A 26,033-nucleotide genomic window follows, 5' to 3' on the forward strand; every position below is an offset into this window, starting at 1 on the left:
ACACATCATGATATATATAGAATACAACAAGGAAGTGAATTTCCAAAGCCAGTTCTTATGTAAAGATGTTTGACCTAAATTTGTGTTAAAATTATCCATTTATGAATATGCAATGCCCATCTAATATGAAAAAGAAGGTAAAAAATTAAAACTGCTAGTAACTAAGACTGGGACTTTTTATAATGCTTCCAAAGATAAAATAAGTTAAAATATTTATTCATATTTATATTCAGTAGTAAACTTGAATGCTTTTGTCTTATCTAATATTATTAACTATGTGAAAATATACATTTGATAATATTTTAAGATATTTTTGATGGCAAGATGCCCATCAAATTTATGTACTTGGAGCAAGTGGCTTTGACAAAGTGTGTCTGAATTGGCATTTCTGGATTCAGTGGAGGATTTGTAACTAATATCTTGATGCTCTGTTAGAATGACATTGAATTTGTTCTATTTTAGTAGGCACATCCAGATGTACCTTCATTTTATTTTTTTTCAATTTTATATGCTCTCCTTTGCTAAACTTGGAGATTTGAGTAATATTTTTGAAATGTTACCTCAAAATTTACTAGTGATTGGTCCAATTGAGTTCATTTTCGGAGAAATTGAAGTGTTTATGCTTTTCCTATCAGGTAGGTAAGAGATACACAAGTGGATGTATTTATTTCTGGGTAACAAGGTTTTCATTATTCTAAGTAAGAGCAGGTGTAGTTTACAAAATCAAAATATCCAATGTAAACCAAAAGCTTTATTTTCTATTTATCAGTCCAAATTCTAATTGATTTGAAAATAAATAATTAAAACATGGCACCATAATCTGACTGGGGCCCTACTAAATCTGTATAAAGCAGATATGGACTGCAGGTACGTGTTAGGTTACTGTGCTCAATTTGTGTTACAATTAAGTTAGAGTTTCTCTCCTTCACATCTTTTCTCCGATTGTTTTTGGCTTCTACCAAATGTTGTCTATACAATGTGAAGGACTTTGAAAGCAGCCACAGCCTGTTTTTCCCTTTCGTGTCTACTCTGCAGTATTTCCAGCAGTGAAATTTCAGGTAAACTTTCTTTTCTTCGTTCATATGTTGGATTTTTGCTTTCCTTTGATGATTGATCAGTCAGATTTGATGATTTGGGTTTGGGGATGGTCTTAGCGTATTCCAAAGCCTAAAAGCATAAAGATAAAATTTTACTTAAAATGAGAAATAAATAAGTCCTAGATTTCTTAAATTGAAGGCAGTTTTATGAAATGTTTATTTATAACATAAGTAGAGATGATTGCCACAATATGGGTGGAAATCGAAATCAAATGGAAAACACAAACAAGGCAAGTTTAAACACCCAGTTTAAACAAAATAAATTAGCCACAAAACATTATGGTATGGGCATAAACCGAGGAGTAGGATAGCTGGGTCAAGTGGTGGTTCTATTCCAAGTTTTCCAAGGAATCTCCATACTGCTTTCCAGGTTGGTTGCACCAGTTTGCAGTCCCACCAACAATGTATGAGTGTGCCTTTTTCCCCACATCCTCACCAACGCTTATTATTGTTTGTAATAGCTGCCATTCTGACTGGAGTGACATGAAATCTTAAGAGTAGTTTTGATTTGCATTTCTCTAATTGCTAGAGATGTTGAACATTTTTTCATATATTTGTTGATCAGGTGTATCTCTTCTTTTATGAAGTGTCTGTTCATTTCCTTAGCCCATTTATTGATTGGATTTTTTTGGTGTTAAAGATTTTTGAGTTCTTTATATATCCTAGAGATTAATGTTCTATCTGACTTGCATGAGGCAAAAAAATGATTTTTTTGATTCCCCAAATATAGGCTCTCTGTTCACCTCACTGATTGTTTCTTTTGCTGAGAAGAAGCTTTTTTAGTTTGAATCCATCCCATTTATTGATTCTTGATTTTATTTCTTAAGCTATGAGTTAAGGAATTCAGGGCCTAATCTGACACGATAGAGATTTGGGCCTACTTTTTCTTCTTTTAGGTGCAGGGTCTCTATTCTAATTCCTAGGTCCTTGATCCATTTTACACTTTGAGTTTTGTGCATGGTGAGTGTTGAGGGTCACAGACAAGTCAAGATGGCGCCTGGCACTTTGCCAGAGGGAGTGGTTTGGAAGTAACGCCAGCGAGCCCTTGAGATGTGGAGATTCCTTAATGACTGACTGCTGTATCTAGTTTATGTTAATTAAGTTAAGCTGTGTGTAATTAGTTGGGTATATATACTTCTCTGTCCCGTAATAAAGCGGCTCCTGTTGTATCAACCTTCACAAGTTCCTTGTCGTACCCCCCCCCCCCGTTATTTTGCCCAGCCAGACTGCGGCAGGTGAGAGATAGGGGTTTAATTTCATTTTGTTGCATATGGATTTCCAGTTCTCCCATTTGTTGAAGAGGCTATCTTTTTTTCCAATATATGTTTTTGGCGCCTTTTGTCTAGTATGAGATAAATGTATTTATGTGGGTTTGTTTCTGTGTCCTGTATTCTGTACCATTGGTCTACAAGTCTCTCTTGGTGCCGATACCATGCTGTTTTTGTTACTATTGTTCTGTAGTATAGTTTTAAGATCTGGTATAGTGATGCCACCTGCTTCACTCTTCTTGCTAAGGATTGCTTTGGCTATTCTGGATCTCTTATTTTTCCAGATGCATTTCTTGATTGCTTTCTCTAGTACTGTATGAAGTCGTGCATGGTATGACTCTACTTTGTTTACAACCAGAAACATGAAAACTTGTACTCTGTTGTGTACTATGAATTGAAATGCATTCTGCTGTCATATATAACAAATTAGAATCAATGAATCAATCAATAAAACATTATAGTGTGGGGGAAAAAGTTGGATAATGATGCATACAGCTATTGTGTCTTCTGGAAATTTTCTTCACAAAACTGAGTGTCAAGGGTTTGAAAATAGGTCTCTCATGTGTTGTATCTACTTAGTCTCTGGCAATCTTATTAAAATCTAGCTTCTGGTAGGGATATATTATCAGAATTTTGTACCTAAGGAGGACTAGTTATAGCTTGAGACTAAAGATATCACTATAGCTGATGTAAAACTGAGCCTCCTTTATTAGACCCATTATTCTTATTCCTAGATTCTTAGAACTCTGAAAAGCATTAGAGAATGATTTTTTTTTCTTTACTATAACTATAGAAATCTAGATGCTGGAAAAAAATGCAGTCTTTTTTTTCAGTGCTGTCAGTTCTGACCAGTGTTATGATAAAAATGAGACTACTAAATATGATTTGTAAATCTGACTTTGTATCACTTTAGTATTTTAATTAGAGTTCATGCTGAAATGTGAAAGAATAGGTCCTATGAGGGGGAAAACATTCTAAAACACAGAAAAAAGTTCATACTTCTCATGTATGTGGGTGAAATATACAGGAATTCTAATTATAGATTTGTTGCCTTGAAGCTCTTCATGAAAATATGACAGATTGGAGAAAAAAGAAGTGGCACCATGGAAACTCAGTCGAGAGGACTGAGGTCTTCAAGGTCTGAGGAAGAAGGCAAAAATAGAAAATACCCTGGTCTGTGAAAGAGAACAGGAAGTCCACATTCCTGGAGGCTGCACAAGATCACTTGGCTCTCTTGCAAAGGGTGCCTGTCCTTCCTGGGAAGGGGCCCATCAACTGAGGTACAGACATGTCCTGGGGAGCTCTGTGACTCCACAGCACAATTTACTCAAACCACGATTCCTGGTTGGATGACATCTGAGAGGGAGAACATTCTGTATTTCTTGAAATCATTTTTTCTCCCTAGAGGAACCTGTATATTACAATCCATATAGAAGAGTGTAGGAAAATGAACGTGAAAAAAACAATGAAGGATTTTTCTTTGACACATGAGAATTAAGAGACACTAATTCCTTTGGAGCTTATTTCAATAATAGAGAATGAAACTGACAATTAGGATTCCAAGTTTCTTCTAAGAAATCACCTTATTAATTTTTATGTGTGACAAACTTCAAATACTATACTTGGAAGGAAAGATGTGGAGACAATGAACTTTAGGAAAATAAAAAGGTTAACCTTACAGCACTGAGTGTGAGTGCATACACATTTGTGTGTGTGTGTGTGTGTGTATGTGTGTGTGCGTGCGTGCGTCCACATGCATAGACTTTATTGCTATCACATCAATATCTACAGATGATGGGCAGCTGCAGGAATGGCAGCTGCTAAAATGCATCTTGTGTGCCAAATTACATGGGCTTGGGTTGTAGCTCAGTGGTAGAGCACTTGACTTGCACAGGCAAGGCCCTGGGTTCGATTAAATAAAATGAAGGTATTGTGTCCAACTATTACTGAAAAATATTTTTTTTTAAAAAAAAGTAACAAAAGCTTCCTTTTAATTTGGATTGAAAAAAATAAATGTCTTGATGAGAATTTCTTACCTTCTGCCGAGGAATGGCTGATTTATTTTCAGTTTTTGCTGTTTGTGGTTTGGACAGAACAGACAGTGTCTTCATGTTGTATTCCTGTACTTGTTTTGCATATTCTTTTTGCTGTATTAATTTTTGCATCTGTTCAGAGAGACAGGGTTGTGATGAATCACAGATCCTGATGACCCTCTATGCTCTCTATTTAGAGTGACACTAGTTTAAGTGAGCTGGGCATATTCAATTGGCAGCACAGGAGACATGGGATTGCCACATGCAAGGTGATGGCAGTGACCTGGTTAAGCTAATGTTTCTCCTAGAGAGCCTCTGTGATGAGGAACATCACTGCGATAGCTCACTCAGTGTTCCCTTAACAGAGGCTAAATCACATTCAGTCCCTTCTTTGTTGCATTTACCCAATTTATTTTCATTTTTGCTTCCAACTTTGAACTATACTCTCTTTTTATGCCTGAGTGCAACTGCAGTTAAAGCACATTAAATGAAGATCTCCTTTCACTAGACAAAAGAGAATAAAATGGATGCACTTCTCAGGGGCCAGGGAAGTTGTACCTAAGTGTCTTCTCTGTAGCCACTTTTCAAAATTATCCAGATAACTCTTTCTGGAAAGACCAACAACCATATAACACAAACATTCCCTTTCCCATACATGCATGTGTCCTGCTTCTTTCTCTGTGTAGACCTTCCAAACAAACTGAAGGGCAGGGGTGCATAAAACAATGCTGGGTGAGTAGTGTTTTCATATGATAGTAAAAAGTGTGTCTGGGCTTCTCTTTCATTACCCGGGCTGTTTCTGAAGGGTCTGTATTCAGTGTCAGGCATTGCATAGGGGCTCAGTTCTGGGGATCATCTCAATGCAGTTTGGTGAAAAGACAGATGGGTGGAGTCAGGCCTGAAAAAAACTTACGTACAACTCACTCACTTTTTCTCTGACAGATTCCAAGTCAGGTCCCAGGCCTCCAAGCTTCACATCTCTTTTTTGATAACCTTTCAGCTTGGAACTCTAAAAACAACACAGAAACAGTTTCTTTTAAGAACTTGGGCTCTTCTCAGCAATAATAGGCACATAAGGGAAGAAGGATAGGGAAGAATAGACGCCTGTGTGGATGGGGACATTTCTTGGTAACTTTTTCCATTTTAATGGTAGTAAGTTGGTAATAGTCTCTTAGGGAATTTGTAGCTGGTTAGCTAACATGTTATGACTTATCCACTTTTATAATAAAGAAAACTAAAATTCTGAAAATCATAAATAAATATTTCAAGCTTGTTGTTATTATTTTGATACTGGGATAGACCCAGGAGCACTTCACGACTGGCACTTTACTATACCCCTTTTTGTTTTTGATTTTGAGATAGGGTCATACAAAGTTGCTAAGGCTGGCCTCAAGCCTGCAGTCCTCCTGTCTCAGCCTCCTGAGTTGCTGTGATAACAGGTGTGTGCTACTGTGTCTGGTTGTTGTTTGTTATTAATGTTTTTAAGACAACATATACTTTACTGCTTTGCCACTGCTGCTGTTCCTATGCTGTCAAGTCTTGGGCAGTTTGCTAAGCCAAATGACTTCCCTGGACGAGGCAATCTAAGCACATCAGATGAGCACATTGCTTCAAAAAAGAGGGAACCCGTTCAATGAATTTACAGTACTGCATGTTATGGATAAGGTAGAAGAGAAGCAAAGAAAGTAGAAACTTTAAAATTTTACTATTGATTGTTGGGGAAAAAAAGATAGTTTTAAGGAAAAAACCAACTATAATCAATTCATAATACTCAAAAGAAAGTTAGCATTTAAGAGTCTTGGTGAGGACCACTTAGAAATTCATTCTGTTCAGTCAGTATGATTTTGGATATTTTGAAGGACACACAGAATTTTACATTGTAACTCCTATTAGTATTACACACCCGAGAGGACTGAGCAACAGAATCAGGCAATTATTAGATTCTGAGCACAATGGTAGGCAGGAAAAGCCTCAGTGTTCTCTAGACCACAGGGCAGATGAAGATATTCTCCCAAACTGCAGCTTTCAACACTGAATTTTAGACTTGCTACTTCCCCTTGTGGGGAAACCAAATCCTTTTATTTTTCAGTTCATTAATTAATTTGGTTTCCTTTCTGGGAGGGGCAGGAAAAACAATACCAAAGAGATGGTTTGTATGACAGGGATGATTTTAGGTTCATATAAATTTGTGCTTGGAATGGAGAAAAAAATAACCATCTCAAAGAGGACATGTTCTGTGCTGATTGGGCATGATGTCAGTATCAGGCACAGCATCTTCATAAAACTTGGATGTTCCTATTGATTATGACATGAAATCCTACGATAGATAATTTATCTAGTGAGCCCTTTTCTAAAATAGAATTTGGAAAAGATAGTTAAAATGCCAGAAAAACATTTCACCATATGAGATATAATTTCTCCATAAAACTCGACAATCTTAAGAAGAAACTGATGTAAACTTGTGGTACCAACCATTATAAAAAGGTGTCCTACTCACAGTGATCTAGTGTTCACCCCAGACAGCATTTCGATTAGCTTCTTCATCACCACCTCCCATTTTAGAGACTCAAAAGCCAAATATGGTTGTGCCTCATTATCCAAGCGGGGACAGTTCCAGAACATTTCACAGATAAGAAAATCCAAGGATACTCAAGTATCTTATATGAGGTGGTAGAGTGTTTGGATATAACCTATATATGTCCTCTTGTGTACTTTCATTTCTAAGTTTGCTTATAATACCTAACACAATGTAAATGCTAGGTATAGACCTGTTATATTATATGTATGGTTTAGGGAATGACAAGAAAACAAAGTCTGTACATGTGCAGTACAGATGCAATTTTTAAAAAGATATTTTCAACCAGTGTTGAAAGGACATTTCAAAATCATAAATCTTCTTTAAGAGAAGCCACTCCCAAGCAAAACCACTATGGCTGCTTCCTGTCCATTTTATCCTTCTGTACTTTTATGAAATTGTCCACACGTGCTGGGTGTGGTGGTGTTTAATAATCCCAGTGACTCAGGAGGCTGAGGCAGGAGGATTGCAAGTTCAGGACCAGCCTTCACAACATAGGGAGACCCTGTCTGGAAAAAAATATTTAAAAAAGGGCTGGGGATGTATCTCAATGGTAAAGTGCTTCTAGGCTCAATCCCTAGTACCAAAATAAAGTAAAATAAAATTGTTACTTTTTCTTTAAGCATTTCAGCATTACACTGTATTTTCCACTCAATGGTCTTCAAAAATGTGACTTTTAGGCATAATATTCTACAGTCTAGTTATAGTTAATTGTTTAACTATTTCTCTAGACACTGAACATTTATAATGCCCTGAGGTTTGTGGGATACTCTATTTCTTTGAGTAAATTAATATAATTGTAATTATTAAGATAAAATGAACATGTTTAAGGCCATGGGTAGCATTTCCATTAGCAATGGAGTAGTAAGGTAGCTGTTTTTGTCAAAACCTTGATTATAATGGGTATTATTACACTTAAAAACCTTTAGTAATTTTTTAATAGGTGAGTGAACTCAGAAAATTAATATACTTGCATCTGTGAATTTGTTCTTCTCACATATGCCCTCTGCATCATTGTTTTGTAATCACTAAATCACTATTTGCCAGAGTCAACCAATAATGAAAAGGAAGAGGAAAAAATCCCACTCATCTCCAAGTCATAAATCCAATTTGTCCAAAGATGATGAGAAAGAAATGATCAGTGCCCAGAAATCTCATCCTTAGTCTGAAGCAGCTTAACTTTTAATCATTCCACTGACTCACAAAAGACACATTGTGAAGCATGAATAATTGCTCACTGACCTCCAGCCACAGTTCTAACCATCACCTCAAATAACATCTTAGTTAGCAGAGAAAACCAGGGCCCAGCACTGCACATACATATCACATGGAGGGAGAGCGTGTGGCCCAAACAGGTTATCCCCCAGTGCCGTCGATCCCTTTACAGGACCAAGTGCCCTTAGCAAAGGAACAATTCTCAAGGGACCACGGTGGCTCCTCCTAGCGAAGCTTGTTCTGGGTGACTGGCAATGAAAATCCTGGATTTGCTTCAGTTTGGCGCAAGTAATCTTGAACTGGTTCTCAGCACTGTGATTCTGTTTGATCTCTCTTCATCTAAGTCTTTTTTAACAGCTTTATTGAGAAATAATTCACATACCACAAAATTCACCCATTTGAAGTTGTACAATTCAATGGTTTTTAGTTTGTTCACCAAGATGTGTGAAACATCACCACAATCCAATTTTAGAACAGTTTCATCACCTTAAAGAGAAACTCTTGTACCCAACAGCACTCACTCCCTATCCCCTCCCCCTCTACTCCTAGGCAACCACTAATCTACTTTCTGTCTCTTCAAAAGTCTGTTATAGAAAATAATCCCCAGAATTCACTTTGATTTACCTCTCCTTGGCTTTTACAAGACTAAAAGGTCATAGTAGCACAATGCCAAAATAATAAACATCATCATCATCATCATCATCATCATCATCATCCAGCACTGATAACCCCATTAAGTCTCTGAACATAGGGGGACAAATTAGAAAATACAGGCATGCTCTCAACAAACCCTTGACTGCAGCTAGTCTTTGCATAAGACACACAGCTGACTTGGGCCCACTCCTGCCCTCTCCCTTGAACTGTGTGGCTTCAGCAGATAGTGGCAAAGGGCTTTTCTGATGGAAGGTTTCTACCAGTAATTAATTGTAATTCTTCTCAAGCCAGACCAGTGTTTTTTTTTTTTTTTTTTTTTTTTTTTTTTACTGAAAACTCAGAATACACTGAGCCTGAATTGAGAATGACATTGACTGTTCCATGAGGACTTGTTTTAACTCTGAAATATACCTGCTGTGAGGGACACTGCAGGGTTATTCTCCAGAAAATTCCTTGGATGTGTAAGTGTGAGAAAGTTACTGAAAAACAGGACAAAAGACAATGCCTCAAATACTCGGTAACAGCAAGTGAAGGAAATTTGCTCTGTGGTTGCTAAACTTAATCCAAATAAACCTCTTCTTTGAAGCAGTTAAGCAGCAATGCCCAGATTGTCTGTGACAACAAACTCATGAGTTAATTACTGCAGCTCAACAGTCAGCTGCCGGAGACCGCTGTAAGCAGTTATTTTGTGGTGGGCTGTAACACCGCACGTATATTTTTATACTGTTTGTCATCCTTTGCACAATGTTAATCTCTTAGTGGCTGAGGTCTGTGTTGAATGGTGGGGACAATGGCTGGTATGCACAAGTCAGCCACAACCGATCTGCCAGAAGAAGGAGGGGGCTTGGGCCTATTATCTTTACAAATCCTCAAATTTTTAATGTGATTCAGGGTGATTCCCTTGGAAACCACAAGATTTGATGTGACTAATAAATGGGCATGACCTGGATAATGATTCCTCCTGTCTGGTGCCCTGGCTACCTGCTGTCCTATACAAATAGCTCAGTTCTAAGTCATTTTAGTTTCTGGGATAGCTTAAAGCACAAAGAGAGCTTCTGTGTATTTGTCAGATGCAGGCTGAAGGTGTTGACTGAAAAAAATGGATACATAGGGACTGTAAAATTCTGGACAGAAAGCAGGAAGGGAGGGATTTTCCCAGTTGGAAAGAGTGTTTGGGAAGCAATAACTGGAAATCCTCCTTCCTCTTTACTACCTTACCATGCTCTTAGATTTCTGATGATGCACACTGTTACCAAGGTGGTACTTCTACCTTTTCTCAGTAAAACATGAATTCAAATTAGAGAAGGAGGAAGAAAAAAGAAACTAACATTTGGCTGATATCTATTCTTTGCTAGGAAATAAATTTTAATATACTATTTTACTTAACCCCTCCAAATCTACTAAAAGAAAAAGTAATTCTGATATGTATATGAGGAATTGGGGGCTCAAGTAAATGAGTCACTTGCCTGAATCCCAGGGATATTAGGTAACAGGGCTGAGACAGAATTTGGCAATGACTAAGTCTATGACTGCCACTAAGTTCTCTCACTGAGAAGTGAGTTTAAAAATGCATCTTCAAGAATAGCCCGAAGCTGGACTTTGAATGGACAGGGAAAGCAGTCTGCTGAGGTAGAGTGTTTGAGCTGCACTTTAGGCCCTGGTAAACTATGGCTCTGGAGGAAACAGGCTACCTTCACCTTCACTGTGTGTTGGTTCCAACCCTCTAAATGCTTTTCCCCATAGAAATAATAATATGATGATGTCCAGCTTCCTAGTCTGGTCTAAAAAACCATAGGAATAATTGAACACAGTACTAATTGTACCTTTGAACCTAACTACTGAGCAATGACATTTCTGTGGGAAAAGAGTGACTGCAGTGCCAGAAACACACGTCTCCTTATTTATAGTGTAACTGGGGATTCTCCTAACTTCAAACTAGCTTCAAACTGGGGATTCTCCAGCTCCGTGCCTGGGCAGGGACTGTGGACCCCAGAAAAGCAGAGGATATGGGGAGATGGAGTTAAGACAGGGCGTTTGAAGAGCCTCCGAGTGTGGGTGTGTGAAGGAGCTGGGCTGAGCACCCTAGTGCTGTGAGTGAGCTGAAGACCTAGATGGAGAACAGAGAGGCTGCAAGGCAGGAGCTGCAGGTGTGAGCTGGGTCATCCCCCAGTACCAAGCCATCCTCCCTTTCTTCTCTAATAATATGACTGCTGTTCACTTTCAACCAGCATCCCCCTTTTCTCTTTGAGACCAGTCCTTTTCTTTTTCTCGGAGAAGTCCACCTCATAGCTCTGTTGACTTCAAAATCCTGTAACTTCTCTGTACATCTTACAGCTGCCCTATGCACCATAACCTGAGAGATTTTTTGTACAATACAAATCTGACCATGCTTAAAGTTCCTCAATGGTCCCACTCTGGCCTACAGAATAAGGCCCTTCTTTGAATGAACAATAGAATCCTCTAAGACTTGCCCCTAAGTCTCTGCCTGCATCTCTCCACACCCCGTGCTTCTCAGCTTCAGTCACAGCAACGTGAAGTGCCTCTACCTTCCTGACATGCGCCATGCTGTCACAGCCCAAGGAGCTGTGACACTGTGGAGTCTGCCCCCCCTGAAATTCTCTTTAGTCTTTCTTCTGTGCCAGCTCTTGACATCTTGTAAGACTCAGCTTGCAATTATCCCCAGAACATGGTTTGATCTGCAGGTCAGGACATGTATACTCTTTGTGTCCCTTGGTGCTCCTTTTGATACTTATTTACCATTTACATGACTATCTTTCCCAGATGCAAAGATGCTTCTGGGGGAGGGCCACGGCTCATATGTCTTTTACATTCCATCACCTGCCACAGTTTCTAGCAGGATTTAATAATTACATATTTAATTAAATTAAGGAATTGTTTTCTTAACGCCTCCCCCACCCCAACCAAAACTGACCTAGAGTGGATACCCTTCTGGACTGGAGCACTCAGTGGCCCAGCTGCTGGGTGTGCTGTCTACTGATGGCTCACAGTTGAGTCTCTCCCTAAGCCCTGCCTGCAGCCAAATGGAGCTGCTGTGCCCAAAGACACAAGCCTTCCTCAGGGTGGACACTAGTCAATGTCTGGTTGATGAAGGGGAGCGAAAGTCTGGGTCCCCTGCCTTTGAGCAACCATCCTGACTTCAGAGTCTACAGAACCTTGCCTGCAGCTTCTGTCACAGCTATGCCACTGCCTACTCTCTCCCTCTGCCCAGTCTTGCCTCTGTGCTCCCTTACAAGGTGGTTCCTGAGGGCACCCTCAACAAATCCCCTGCACTCAACTCTCCATGCAGTTTGCTCCCAGGAAACCAGACTCTTCACAGGCCTATTATTTCCAACCAGGCCTTTGCCAGTTGACCTGTAAATCAGAATGTATTTTCCAGCTGTTTCTTTACTATCTGTTATGACTAGATATGGGTTGAGGGTGCCCGCAAGGGCTCATTTTGAGTCCCAGTCCTTAGTATTGAAGTGTTGGGAGGCGTTATGACCTTTAAGAGGTGGAAATCTAGAGGGAGGTTGTTGGGTCATTGTGGGGTCTCCCTCAGAAGGAAGTCAGGTAGTTCTGTGGGAGCCTGAGTTAGTTCTTATGAGAGTGAATTGTTACAAAAGTGATCCTGACCCCTGAATTGCTCTCTGGCTTCCTGCCTTATGATATGACCTCTCCCTTTTGCACAGACTTCTGTCATAAGGCCTTCACCACAGCCAAGCTGATACTGGTGCCATGCCCTTGAGCTTCCAGAATTGTGAGCTAAATAAACCTGTTTTTGTAAAATAAAGTAGGCTGCCTCAGGTATTTTGTTACAGTAATAAATAACAAACTAATACACTATTTGACCCTAGAACCAGGTCATCTTTCCTGAGGTGTTTTTATTGCTTTAAACAGGACATAAAAAGATTTAAGTGCACAAAGGTGCTAGTAATGGCAAATCTTATTGTAGACAAAGAATTCTGCAAATAGCAGTTAACATTTTGGAGGAAAGTTCAGTCATTGACCAGCCTAGGTACTTCACTGCAGAAGCCGGGTGAGGTGAGATCAGGGGCAAGGAGCTAGTATGCGGTGGTGGGGGAAATGCATGGCAACAGGGGCTTTTACCCCTTCAATCCTACTTTTTCTTCTATTCAGAAATGAAAATGTATGAAGACTCAGTTTAGAATAGGGGTTAGGGTGGGGTGGGAAAGCTTTTTAGAAGACGTGATATTTAATCTGGGGATAAAAAGAAGATCATTGCTTCTCTGTAAATGCAGACCCCTTCCCTGAGATGACCTGAAACAGGGGTGGGAATGGGCATCCCTGGCAACAACTTCTAGAAAGAAGGGAGGGAAATTCCAGGGAGTAACACAGGCTAGAGGAATGACATTCCTAGGACCTTGGGTCACCTGGTTGTGGCAGCAGTTCAGTAATAACCATCCCTATTCCAGGGCTATGATTCATGGGGACAAAAAAAAAAAAAAAAAAAAGGTGCATCAGTATTATCAAAATTAAAAAGTTCCTGGGTAATAACCAGTGCCTTCTCACCTTAATGCTGTTCCTTTTCCTGTGTTTTTTTCCTTTTTCCAGTTGAAACAGATAGCCTTCAGAATTGCTACGGATAATTTTCATTTGGTTTCTTTGGCTTCTCTCTGGACTGAGTTGGGATTCACTTTCTACCCTTGATGAGATGCGGGGGAGCATGATGCTAGAAGTAGACCCTTTACTGGGCTGCACGTCGGTCAGCTGCACCAAGGCTTGCTGATGCTGCTCCATTATCTGAGTGAGCCGTGAATCTGGGGAAGCTCTGACAGGTTGGCTGTCGGAGGAAGGATGGAATTTCCTTTGGAAAAGAACACACATTTGTGACTAAAACTTGAATACATAAGACCACTAACAGTAAAGTTCTTATGAGCCATTAACTTGGTGTATTTATCACTCCTCAACTCAAATGAATTAATTTGAGCTAATTCACTCATTAATGTATTAATTTCTTATCTTAAAAATCTTCCTTTTCCATAGGATATTCTAACTCTGCTTAGAACTTTCACTTAGTGCATTCAGAATAGAAGTGTATCATTTTGAGAAGTCGAAGAGTTTCCCACTTCAAAAATACCAAGAAATGTTGGATTAAATGAAATCAATATCCTTTATGTACACAGTTGAATTTGTATGAGAGGAAGGAAATCTCCAGGGAGGAAAACCAAAAATGAACTAAAGTCAGAGCAGATTTTGGATGAGCTAAAGCTATGGCTTTCTTTGTGGGCTGTTTGGGTTTAAGGGCATCAGTTTTAATACTCAATACTGGTACAGGATATGTGAGATTTGGGGCCAATGTGAACATAAGTTCATCATCTAAAATCCTAGTACATAAAGGGAAATGATCATCTACCAAGGGTGAGGGTTAGCAGACATACACACACACACAAATAGTAGTAGTAGACTTCTGCAAGCTTTAGATAATAGAATGTTAGATAGCATTCATAAAGTATGTATAAAATGATTGGAAACATGAAAGAAGAAATCAAAATTCTGAGAAATATATTTTTAAAAACTTATTTTGAACAAAGAACAGGGAGGTTTTACTCATAACCAAGTAGAAATTCCAGACATGAAAAATACCATTATTTAATTTTAAAATCCAACAGAAAAATTAAGAAAGCATATTGGACATAGTTGAAAAGGAAATTATTGCACTGGAAAACCTACCTGAGGAAATTTCTCAGAAAGAAGCAGAAAGACAACAGGTAAAATAAGAAACAGAGTTAAAACACACAAAGCCTAGAATCAAAGAATTTAATACATATCTACCTGGTGTTCCTGGAAAAGGAAGTAGAGCCAATTTGGGAGACACAATATTCATAGGAAAACGGGTAATCATTTTTTCAAAATTTATAAAAAGAGATGATCCTCAGATTTAGGAATCACAGAAGGGATTCAAGTAGAACTAAAAATTTCATTCCTATATACATCATAGTGAAACTTCTAAACACTAAAAACAAAGAAGAGGTTTAAAAGCCAACAAGAGGGCTGGGGATGTGGCTCAACTGATAGCGTGCTTGCCTGGCATGCGTGCTGCCCGGGTTCGATCCTCAGCACCACATAAAAACAAAGATGTTGTGTCCGCCGAAAAACTAAAAAATAAATATTAAAAAATTCTCTCTCTCTTTAAAAAAAATAAAGTTCTAAACCCACTTATTAAAAAAATTAAAAAAATAAAAGTCAACAAGAGAAAGTAAAAAACAAAAAGAATGATAATTACATTGACAAAAGACTTTTCAAGGCAACACAGAAACCAGTAGACAAAAAAATAATGCTTTTAAAAAGTTGAATTCTTTATCAGGTTAAACTATAATTCAAGATTGTAAGAGAAAGGAATTTCAGGTAAATCCCAGTGACATACACTTGCTGAAACAACTTCTAAAGAAAACAGAATAAAATGAAAGAAAGAATGTGAGGCAAAGAAATTAATAAACAATTTGGTTAACTCTAAAATACCATTTACTCTCTACAATAATAAAAACAATGACTAATTTTTGAGATATAAAGAACTGGACAAGTTGCTAGATTAAGCAGTATGTAGACAAGAAAGGAGATTGTATTTTTAATGTAATGACCCTGAACATGTCTAGAAAAGAGGATAAATATTGATTTAACATGAGGCTAGTTAAATATGTAAGTTGTGTAGTGTGTTAATAGAATAGAGTGTTGGGTGCAGTGGTACATGCCCGTAATCCCAGTGACTCTGGAGGCCTAGGCAGGAGGATAGTGGGCTAGAGACCAGTCTGGGCAACCTAGTGAGATCCTGTCTTGAAATAAAATAAAAAGGCCTGGGGGATATAGCTCAGTGGTAGAGTACTCCCGGTTTCCATCCCCAGTAGCCACCCCCAATACCCACCCTCACCTGCCACAAGAGTATCTGCAAATAAGTAGAAGAAAAAAGTAACAAAGAGAACTCTCTAAGTTTAATAAAAGAAAAAAAGTAAAAAGAAGCATGGTGAATGTAGGGTAACTAGAGTGGTCAAATTAAGGTGGTAGAAACAGATCCACCTGTCTGAGTACCACGATAAATGTAAGCAGTTTAAAGTCACTAGATACAAGTGAGTTTATGATTGAATAAAGAAACAAAGTACAACAACACACTGTTTTTTAAAAGAAAGGCTTAAGATAGAACCATACCGAAAATTTTAAATATGATAGAAAAAATGTACTAGATTCAATACTAATCATAAGAAAGTGAATGAAGCTATATTAATATCAGCCAACATAAACTTTAATCAAATAGCATTATTGGAAATAAAAATATTCATTACATCATGATTAAAAGAAGAATTCACCAGGAAAATATATAATTATTAACCTGCATGTACCTGATCATAAAACTTCAAAATATATAAAATGAAACTAATAGAATTATGAGGTGACATTAACAATTCTTTTTTTTAAGCACTGGGGATTGAACCCCCAAGCTCTCACAAATTCTAAGTAAGCACTCTACTATTGAGCTGTGTCTCCAGTCCTTTGGTTGTTGTTGTTTAGGGACAGGGGCTCTTTAAGATGCCCAGACTTGTGCTCCTCCTGAAAGGAACATCCCAAGTTGTTGGGGTCGTAGGCATGTGCCTCTACAGCCAAATATAGGGAAATGCCAATTTACCAGGGTCAGAAACTAATATATCAATCATGGAAACCTAATCAGGCTTCAGAAGATTTTAATAACATATGTAACAAGCTTTCCCTAATTTAAATTACAGTCATGTGCTGCATAACAAGGTATTGATCAACAACAAACTACGTGTAAAGAGGTAGTCCCAGAAGATTATGTCACCTAGTGACAGCATAGCCATTTTAATCTGTATCAGGGCACTTCAATGTCTGTGAAAAGATAGAATAAAAAGATTTCTCAGAACATATCCCCACTGTTAAGTGGTAAATGAATGTATATAGAATGATGTGCCATAGAACTGCAGAAAATATCTTCTTTTCAAACAAATGAGAAACTGGCCAAAAAGCAAGTATTGAAAATATCAAAGAATCTTTGAAAGACTCATAAACTACGAGTGCCATTGATGGTGAAAGTCTATGTGAGAGTTATTTAAATAGGAATTGGTTGAAAGTCTGTTTAAGAAGCAGGCACCCCTCCAGATTTTCTTCCTTTTCTGTACAGTGAAGCAACTACCCTTCTCAATCTGCACAGCACACTGAGAAATGGGGATAAACCTAAACAAACCCTCTCACTTCACTTTTCTTTTTCAACTTAAAAGTCAGTACTTTTGGAGGTCACACATCTGGATAATACATTATTAGCTTCCCTCTAGTTTTGTTGAAGGTAACACCTTGGACATGTGGGTTATGATGGTAATGGTGGCCCTGGTTACTTTCCAGGACATAAAGACCACTTTTGCTGAAAATACTCACTCTTCACTTGGGCCTATAGATGTTGCATGGATGAGTGGAATCTGATGAAATGGCTTGGCATCTCTGTCTTTGTATTTTGTTTGTCCTCTTTGCTATCTTAACCCTTTGGTCAGATTCTACTCACCTCTGCATGCAAACATTGCTCAATGGAGCTGGTATGACTTTTCTTCTGCCCCACCCTTTCACCAGCTGCAGCATCCAAAGGACCTAAAGTCCTTCAACTTGTCATAAGGCCAAGATTGAACCACAGTACCAGGATGTTTGCAGATAGGATGATGACACCAGCTCCAAGAATAACTCAGAAGTTCCTGGGACAAGTTGACCGTTACCATGTGGTCCAAATCTCATGCAAAGAGAAACTATGTCCCTGGCTAGTGGAAAATTACTGGTCTTTGGCCCACCCCAGAAAATCAATAAGAAGCTTTCATCTCCCTTTATTCATAGAGCAGCTTGGTTCCCTGTCTATCAGTGCTGTTTCCTTTCAGGTGAAGCCACATTAAAAAACTCTGCTTGTGTGTGTTTGCAATATTCAGCTTGGTCTCTTCTCTACTGTTTCTATGCCAAAAGATCCTTCCTCCAGTAACAAGAGCATAGGAAGGCTGGAAGCAAGAATTGAGGAACTTTCACAGAAAGTAGAGCAAAATAAATAAGAAATGAACAATAGAGTAAAGAATATCGTATGAACAGTCCTGGAAAAACACCTGTGAATAACAGGAAAGAAAAGAGCTGGAAGGAGTGACCCACGAGAGGATTCAAGACATTTTCCAGACTGAAAAGACACATGTATCCAGGCTAAAAGGCCCAGAACAATCTATGAAAATAGACCTAAACCAAGGCATGTTATTATGAATTCTCATTTTATGGAGAAAGAAGATCCTACAGCTTCCAAAGAAAAAATAGACAGGTCATATATAACAATGCTGGAAGCAAGAAGACGATTGTAAGGGGGAAATGATTTTCAATCTAGAATTCTACAACACCCTGCCAGCTATTAGGAGCAAGGGCAAAACAGAGTCAATATCAATCATACCTCCTAAGCAGTAGAGGATGTTCTCTACCAGAATGAGAAAGGAAGCTAAGAAAGGGAAAGAGAGTAGATGGAGAAAATAGGAGGGTCAACAGTGGAGAAAAATGAAGGGCATCCCCATGATGAAGTGAAGAGAGGTTCTGCAAGGACAACACGGGCAGAGGATGGCCATGGGGAAAGGAAGTGCCGCACAGGACACTGGCATGCTGAGAACTGCTTGTCACCCTATTGTCATCACACCATGTTTCTAATAGGAAGAAAATATCAGAGGATGTACTCAAACAAAACGAGGAAAATCTGCAATCTTGAAAAAGGGATTCTGACCAAAAGGAAAGTCAAAGGGAATTCTTCAAACAGTTTTGTAGCAAGTCTAGCAAGATGAAGAATTTAAAGGTGTGTTATAAAAGGCTATGTCCAAGATAGAAGAAAGAATCTAATGTATTTGCATCTGTGAACATTTGTATTGAGAGACTAGGAAAGTGTGGGAACAATGAGCCACATGTACAAATGAAAGTAAGCCAAAGCAAACAAACAAGTCAAGGCAATTATGAACTTTTTGGAAAAAAATTTTAAAATGAGGCATAGTCATAGACCAACACCAGATCATGCATTATAGATGCATTGGCATAATAACAAAACACTGAATATTGATCTAACCAAAAATTGCAGTGTAACTCCCATTACTGCAGAATGGTTGAAGGGAAGCACATAATGAAGGTGATGTCAGGAAGCTCAGTTCTCATCTATCAGAATAGAAATCAATAAAATCAATCAAAATAGGTGAAATTGAAGTAGAAAAATATAACAATAAATAAGTATAACTGAGAATAGTGGCAAATACTAGAGGAAACAATAAAAGTCAAAAGGGGTTACTAATATTGAGGATTTTCATTATTATACCAATATAAATATTATTCATAGCCAAGCACTGTGGAGGGAATCACTGGGGAGCGAAAGCAGTAGATTGCCAACTGACTAAGTGCCACCTGACTTTTTAGTATATGTGCATGCACCATCTTGGTTGAAAAGTTAATGTAAAAAACAGGGCTGGGGATGTGGCTCAAGTAGTAGCGCGCTCGCCTGGCATGTGTGGGGCGCTGGGTTTGATCCTCAGCACCACATAAAAATAAAATAAAGATGTTGGGTCCACCGAAAACTAAAAAATAAATATTAAAAAAAAAACAAACAAGAAAGGAGTAGTACTGGAAATAAAAAGACATGATTAAATATGTAAGAGGTTGAATAATATGAAAGTTATGTAAATACTATAAAGAGCTTTATGCCAGTACATTTTTTATTTGACTGGTTTTTAATTTTTAAATGCCTTAAAATGTATTCTGATGTAATGTTTGAATTAATGTTTGAATTAAAAGTTAATGAAGTAAAACAATACCCCCTCTCTTGCCCCTGGGTGTGTTGAAGATGCACCAATGTTCTCCTTTGGCATTCTCCTTTGTCTCCTGAGGACTATGTTCCACTTTTTTTCTGTATTCAACTGCAGGACAATTCAGTAAGGCACCCAAGCTCTGTTGCTGAACTCACACACTGTGCTTCACTGTACGTGGACATACATTTCAAAAGGGCTAAAAATAAAAATAGGGGGAAAACCACCTTTCATAGTTGGCAGAAGAGGATAGGCCTGATGAATTTCCAGGGGTACTTGGTCTCACACAGGAACTACGAGAAGTACAGTTGAGCCCACAAGTGCAGGATTGTACCATGAGATCTAGAAAAGCTCAAAACAGCCCAAGCATGCCCCAAGTCATCACACACTGAGGATATGACAGGACATTTTAAACTTTGTAAAAGTAGATTTTTTTTTTTTAGAAAGTATATTTATCAGATGATCAAAGAAGAAACGGAAAGCTTGTAAAGACTTTTAGTCATTCTAGTAAATGAATCAGGAGTCTAAAATCTGCCCACAGCCAACAATCACAAAAACAAAACCAAATTAAAAAACACCCATGTTCCCAGTAGTTGTACAGGAAAGTTCTATCAAACCTTCAAGTAACAGACCATCCCAACTGCATATAAGTGTATATATAACTCAGACGTACAAAGAGGGCATAGTTCTTAACTCATTTCATAAGGCTGGCATAACCTTGATAACACAACAAGGCTCATGGCAGATAGGAAAATTATAGCCAATCTTACTTCATGCAGTGAATGTTAAATCCCAAACAAAGTGCTAGCAAATCTAATCAAGCAACTTATTAAAAGTACATTATGTCAAGTTAACCTCAGAAACAAAAGGATAGTGTAACATTAGAAAATCTGTTAATACATTTCATTACATTAAAGGATTATTGGAGAATATTTTTCAACTGATGCATACTACTTATGATAAAAATTCTTTGCAAAGAAAATCAAGAATGGAATAGAAAGGAGTTTTCTAGTTTCCTATTTACCAAAACCTAAATATTATTTTTCACACAAAAAATGTCAGAAGCAATCCTTCTGAAGCTAGAGAAAAATGAGAAGTATGCTGTCTCTTCCAGAAAGCTAACTTGGATTATTAAACATACATTTTATGTCATCAAGTGTAGCACTTAAATGTCCTCTGATTAATTCAGATATATAAAATTGTCCCCCTATTTTGAAAGTAAGCTCCTTGAGGGTGCCTCATGCATAAAACTTCTTTTGTACTTTCTACAGCATTTTAGCTTTATATTCAGTCCATGTCAGGTATACAGAAAACATGTTTGATTAAAGAATATCAAGAAAGGGCTCCTATAGTGTCTTAAAAAAATACCTTTCCTTTTCCTGTCTATAGAAGTAATTCATCTACATTGTAGGGTACTTGTACAATTTCACAAAATATAAAGGAGAAATTAAAACAACCGCAATCTTTCTTGTCAGAGATGACCACTATTGACATTTTGGAACATTTTTCTTCTGTGAACATTTTAACCCAATAGAGCTTATACTCCTTAGGCATAATTTTATACCTTATTAATTTCTTTTTATAGGAACATTGCCTCTTAACCAAAATTTTAAATTATGATATTAAATATCAAATTTACCTAAACATTTCCCCACTATTGTACTTTTAGGTTGTTTTCTATAAACGGTGGTATTTTTGTGCATACCTTTTCTGTTTTATTTTATTTATTTATTTTCTAATATTTACTTTTTAGTTTTTGGCGGACACAACATCTTTGTTTGTATGTGGTGCTGAGGATCAAACCCGGGCCGCACGCATGCCAGGCGAGCGCGCTACCGCTTGAGCCACATCCCCAGCTCCCTTTTCTGTTATAGATTTCTTTCTTAGGAAAGGCCATTAGAGTTCTGGAGATAATTTGGTTTTCTCCAAATATTATTTATATCCTTTAAAACATACTGATTTGTTTCGACTGAGACCCTGTGTCTTTTTCCCCTCCTTCCAAATTCTAGTTTAAGTAGAGTGAAAAAAGTAAGGAGATAAGGAAGAGGAAAAGAAATAGATCAAAAGTGGACAGCACTGGGCAGGAATTAGTGTCAGGGAAGCTGTTATGTGAATTTTCCCTTCTCACCTGACTATTCCCAGGGACTCCCCCATCCATCTCCCTCTCCCTCTCCTTTCTCCAGAAGCCTCTTATATCTCCTCTAGGAAACCACTCGAGAATAGAGAATTCTTACCATAACATTTCTAAGTTCCTATATTTTGTCTCTGTAAAAGGCTGTTTTGGTTGCTTCCTCTTTTCAGTCGATCTTTGAACATTCATGTCATAAACAGACTGAGACTCTTTCTGGCTCAGGAACACTTGTCTCTTAGAAAGTTCGTTAAGGTTGTTCAAATCTGAATCAGAAAGAGTGTAGATGGGTAGCTGCTGATATGGAAATCTTCTCTCCTCTTCATCTCTGCATTGTCTCCTTTCTTTATTGATATTCAGCATTGAGGGATATCCAGTAGAGTTTTTATATAATACCCTGTCAAAAGCCTGCTTTGGTGGAGCAAATATATTGGAGGTCACTTTGGGATCCTGGCTCCTAAATGCTCTTGAGTCTTGTAAATCATTGTTAGAGGCGTTTGTGAGCACAGTTGATCCATGCTTTACTGAAGCATCTATAGGCTGATTTTGGTTTTGTTGCTGTCTTGGAATGTCATTCTGGTTTCCTTGACTGACCATGAAAGACTTGATGCCAATCTGGCGTTTATGCTGTCTCCGAGCTTTGGGCTTGGCTGGTCTTTTGGATGGTTGCAGGCTGCTGGCTATTTCAGAGGATTGACTTCTTGGTAGATTGCTTGATTTTGTACCTTCATATTGAGACCAGTGCTCCTGGTAAATCTAAAAAGATGTTGTCAATTAATGTAAAATTATAAGATTGGCACTCTTTACACATTTTAAATTAGTGTTTTTAACTGGGAATTGAGACTTTGATTTATTTTTTTGTACCAGGGATTGAACTCAGGGTTGCTTAACCACTGATCCACAATCCCAGACCTTTTTATTTTTTTATTTTGAGACAGGGTCTTGCTAAGTTGCTTAAGGTCTTGCTAAGTTGCTGAACCTGGCTTTGAAACTGTTATCCTTCTGCCTCAGCCTCCTGAGCTGCTGGGATTACAGGTGTATGCCACCATGCCCAATAGGAATTGAGACTTCTGAGAAGGTGACCATGAAATTGAGAACAGATAAAAGAGTACAGAGGGTTCTTTCCTAACTTCAGGCAACTAGAGATAAACCGGAGTGATTCTTTTTTTTTTTTTAAAGAGAGAGTGAGAGAGGAGACAGAGTGAGAGAGAGGGAGAATCTTTAATATTTATTTTTTAGTTCTCGGTGGACACAACATCTTTGTTGGTTTGTGGTGCTGAGGATCGAACCCGGGCCGCATGCATGCCAGGCGAGCGCGCTACCGCTTGAGCCACATCCCCAGCCCCGGAGTGATTCTCTCAGGAAAAAAAAATTAGATTATGAGCCTAGAAAGAGATCAAGAACTTAGAATGGGCTTTGTATTAAAGACAAATGGGAAGTGTTACCAAAATCAGGTATGGGGTGGGAAGAAGCTTTACTGCTAAAGAGTTGTGCAGGAAAAGAGTAGAAATCTACATCAAAATAGGCAAGCTTATTTTAACTAAATGAATATTTCAGAAATCCTAACTGGAAAAACATCAGTGATATGTTTTATTAACCAAATTCAAGTTTAATTCGAAACACTGGATTATCAGCTTTTCTTTCTCATACAGGTCAGAAGCTAGAAATGACCTCTTCACCAGATGAAACAAATTAGATTTTATTCAGAAGATTATAAAAGAGTCTGAGCTGTGATAGGGCATCTGTGAAACCACAAGGGTTGTTTTGCTTCTGTTCCTTAATATAGCCTGTACTTAGGCAATCAAACATCTGGGGGGAAAGATTTCAATTTCAGAATAGTCTTTATGCTTTTCAAAGCCTGGTAACAACAAAATGTACTCCCAGTATAATAGATACACTATGCAACTATACTGTGCTACATCCATTTAGGAATATTTCCCAAGGAATAGAGCACTCATTACTTTGTGAAAAATTGGCTGAGTTAAGAGGTCTTTGGTAGGAATGATTAAATGCTTACTGAAAACAATAAGATGACCATATGCATCAATGTGTCATACAATTGCAACTTATTTCTCCCTTTCTAAATACACATATTTAAAAAACCTCTGTGTCCTAGATCTATACAATATTAATTAAAAAATGAAATAATTAATTAGATCACTGGAGAAGAAAACATACTGAAGTGAGTAAAGCATGCTTTTTGTTCAAACTGTTTCAGTTTACTACAGAAGAATAAAAACATTATTGTGCTAAGGGTTCTTTTCTTATTTCACCTTTCTGATACAGCCCCTAAGACTCATCCTGTTCCTTTATAATATTAAGTAGTGTTTAATTTCTAATGAAATCACAGTATAATGATAAGATTAAGATAAATTTAAAACAGTAATATGTACTATTGTTATACTGATTTTTAAGTAAGAATGACTTCTAATTAAAAATTTAGAATATTCTCTTCGGAATTTGAGCTTTCTGGGGGAATTGGTTATATGCTGATTAGTTACTATAAGCTTTTAATTTTTACCCATGGTGTTCCATAAAAAGAAAAAAACTTGCTCCTATGTTTGAGTAAGTAAGCGTTCTTTCTTCCATGAAGCATATTAAGCTATATGGGGAAATATGGGCAAAAAGGCTCTGAATACACAACCCAAGAGCGTCCTTCCTTGCCCTGGCTCCAGAAGAAAACTGCTGTTTTACAATCTTATGGGTGTATTTGTGAAACACACTGCTCTTTTCATTGCTGTCATTGCAGTTTATGAAGGTCAGGACAGCCCTCGCTCTGCTATGATCTCTAAATACTAATTGATGTTGATAATGTCATTCTTTTCAATGTTTGTTCAGCCTTTAGCTCACTAGAGAAATAAGTGACTAGGAACTCTTTTTCTGTTACCATCTGACTGTAAATCTCTCAGTCTTCCCTCCCCATCCCCACCAAGGAAAAAACCTAACAGATATTTCATTTCTGGGCTACCAGGTCCCGAATCCTGGGCTGTCACTCGACTTTGACTTTAATCATGTCGTTACCTTTGCTGCTAATGACTTGGATCACAATCACACTCTTCACAGGGTGCTTTGTCAACAAGGCCAAGGACTCCTCATTTTATGAAACTTCAGTTGTCTCAAGTGTTAAATCCTCTGTTCAAGTAAATATAAGTGCTCAGAGATGGTATTTCAGTCTCCAGAAAGGAAGACAGTTATGGGATTGATATGATTTCTCTCACCTTGCAAACAGCCTACTTGAGATCTGCAGTTTACTCAAGATTTATTACCCTACAATTGAGGCATCAGGTGTCACTCTTTAGGTGGCAGGACCTGAGCTCCCTGACGTTAATACACAAAGCCATTCTCAGGCTATTTAATCTCCATCAGCACTGAGATCCCCTATTTCATCCTACTCTCACTGGGGTTCTTTTGTTACCAACATTTGCAATCGGTACATCCTATATGCACTCAGAATAACTGCTTAATGGCAGTGGGTTTTCACAGCACACACAGAGGGTTAGCACTGGGAAATCCTGATGCCTAATACTGGGAGGATAATTTCTTGGTAAGACCCATCCTTAGTCATTAGTGTTTGTTCATACTGCACCATCCGAGGGAAGTTTGCCCCCAATCCTGTGAAAGCCATGTCCGTCCAAAGTAGAAAGGGGAATGTATGCTCTTATCCTGACCAGAAAGTCTATCTGCTTTAACACAAAAGCCACTCCAGTTCTGGGTCACCTTGTCTCAGCCCTAGAGTCCCGAGAGTTGTACCTGAGCTCCTAGATCAGCTCGGGGGTACAGAAACCCCCATAGTGTTCTGTTTTTCTGCTGTGTTCATTAACAATAAGACTCAAATCCCTGAAGCTTGAGTTAAAAATTCCATCTGATAATATTAAGAAAATTATGAGCACAGATATTAATTGGCTCTAATTTTCACTGTCAGTAAGAAAGAACTCTGTTCAGATGCATGAAAGAAGCATAGAACTATTTTTTCCATTTGCTCATTATAATTTAATACAAATTGTTACTTTAACCAATTCCCCAAGAATACTGTTATTTCCTCTTATTCTATCTCACTTTTTGTCTTATTTTTGTAGTGCATGTTAACAGTTCATATATTTTAAATCTCCATGGTTTTTTTTATTGGTTTGCAACACAATTTTTTGTTTAATTTATCAATATACTTATGCTTCCTGCACTTTATTCCTCCTATATTAGTGTTTCCATCTCACATTATTTTTCTTCTGTCTGAAGAATGATCTGCTATTTTTTCAGT

At 38.0% G+C, this 26,033-nt stretch overlaps 1 protein-coding gene across 3 annotated transcripts in view; it reads right to left on the minus strand.

The window, feature by feature from the left end:
- Positions 1 to 731: 731 nt before the first annotated feature.
- Positions 732 to 26,033, minus strand: part of JHY (junctional cadherin complex regulator) — a 65,127-nt gene continuing 39,825 nt past the window's right edge. Inside the window, exons 5-9 of one of the 3 annotated variants that reach the window (XM_081267948.1) lie at positions 21,885 to 22,534; positions 13,373 to 13,667; positions 5,327 to 5,407; positions 4,402 to 4,530; positions 732 to 1,167 (exon numbers count right to left, since the gene is read on the minus strand). In XM_081267948.1, the coding sequence (XP_081124074.1) occupies positions 970 to 1,167; positions 4,402 to 4,530; positions 5,327 to 5,407; positions 13,373 to 13,667; positions 21,885 to 22,534 (1,353 nt within the window). In that variant the 3' untranslated portion in view covers positions 732 to 969. Of the gene's footprint in view, positions 1,168 to 4,401; positions 4,531 to 5,326; positions 5,408 to 13,372; positions 13,668 to 21,884; positions 22,535 to 26,033 lie in introns of those variants that run through there. The other 2 variants (XM_081267949.1, XM_081267950.1) reach the window with 2 other exon arrangements.

This window comes from Spermophilus citellus (genome assembly GCF_964194105.1).
Source record: "Spermophilus citellus genome assembly, chromosome: 2".
Lineage (NCBI taxonomy): Eukaryota > Metazoa > Chordata > Mammalia > Rodentia > Sciuridae > Spermophilus > Spermophilus citellus.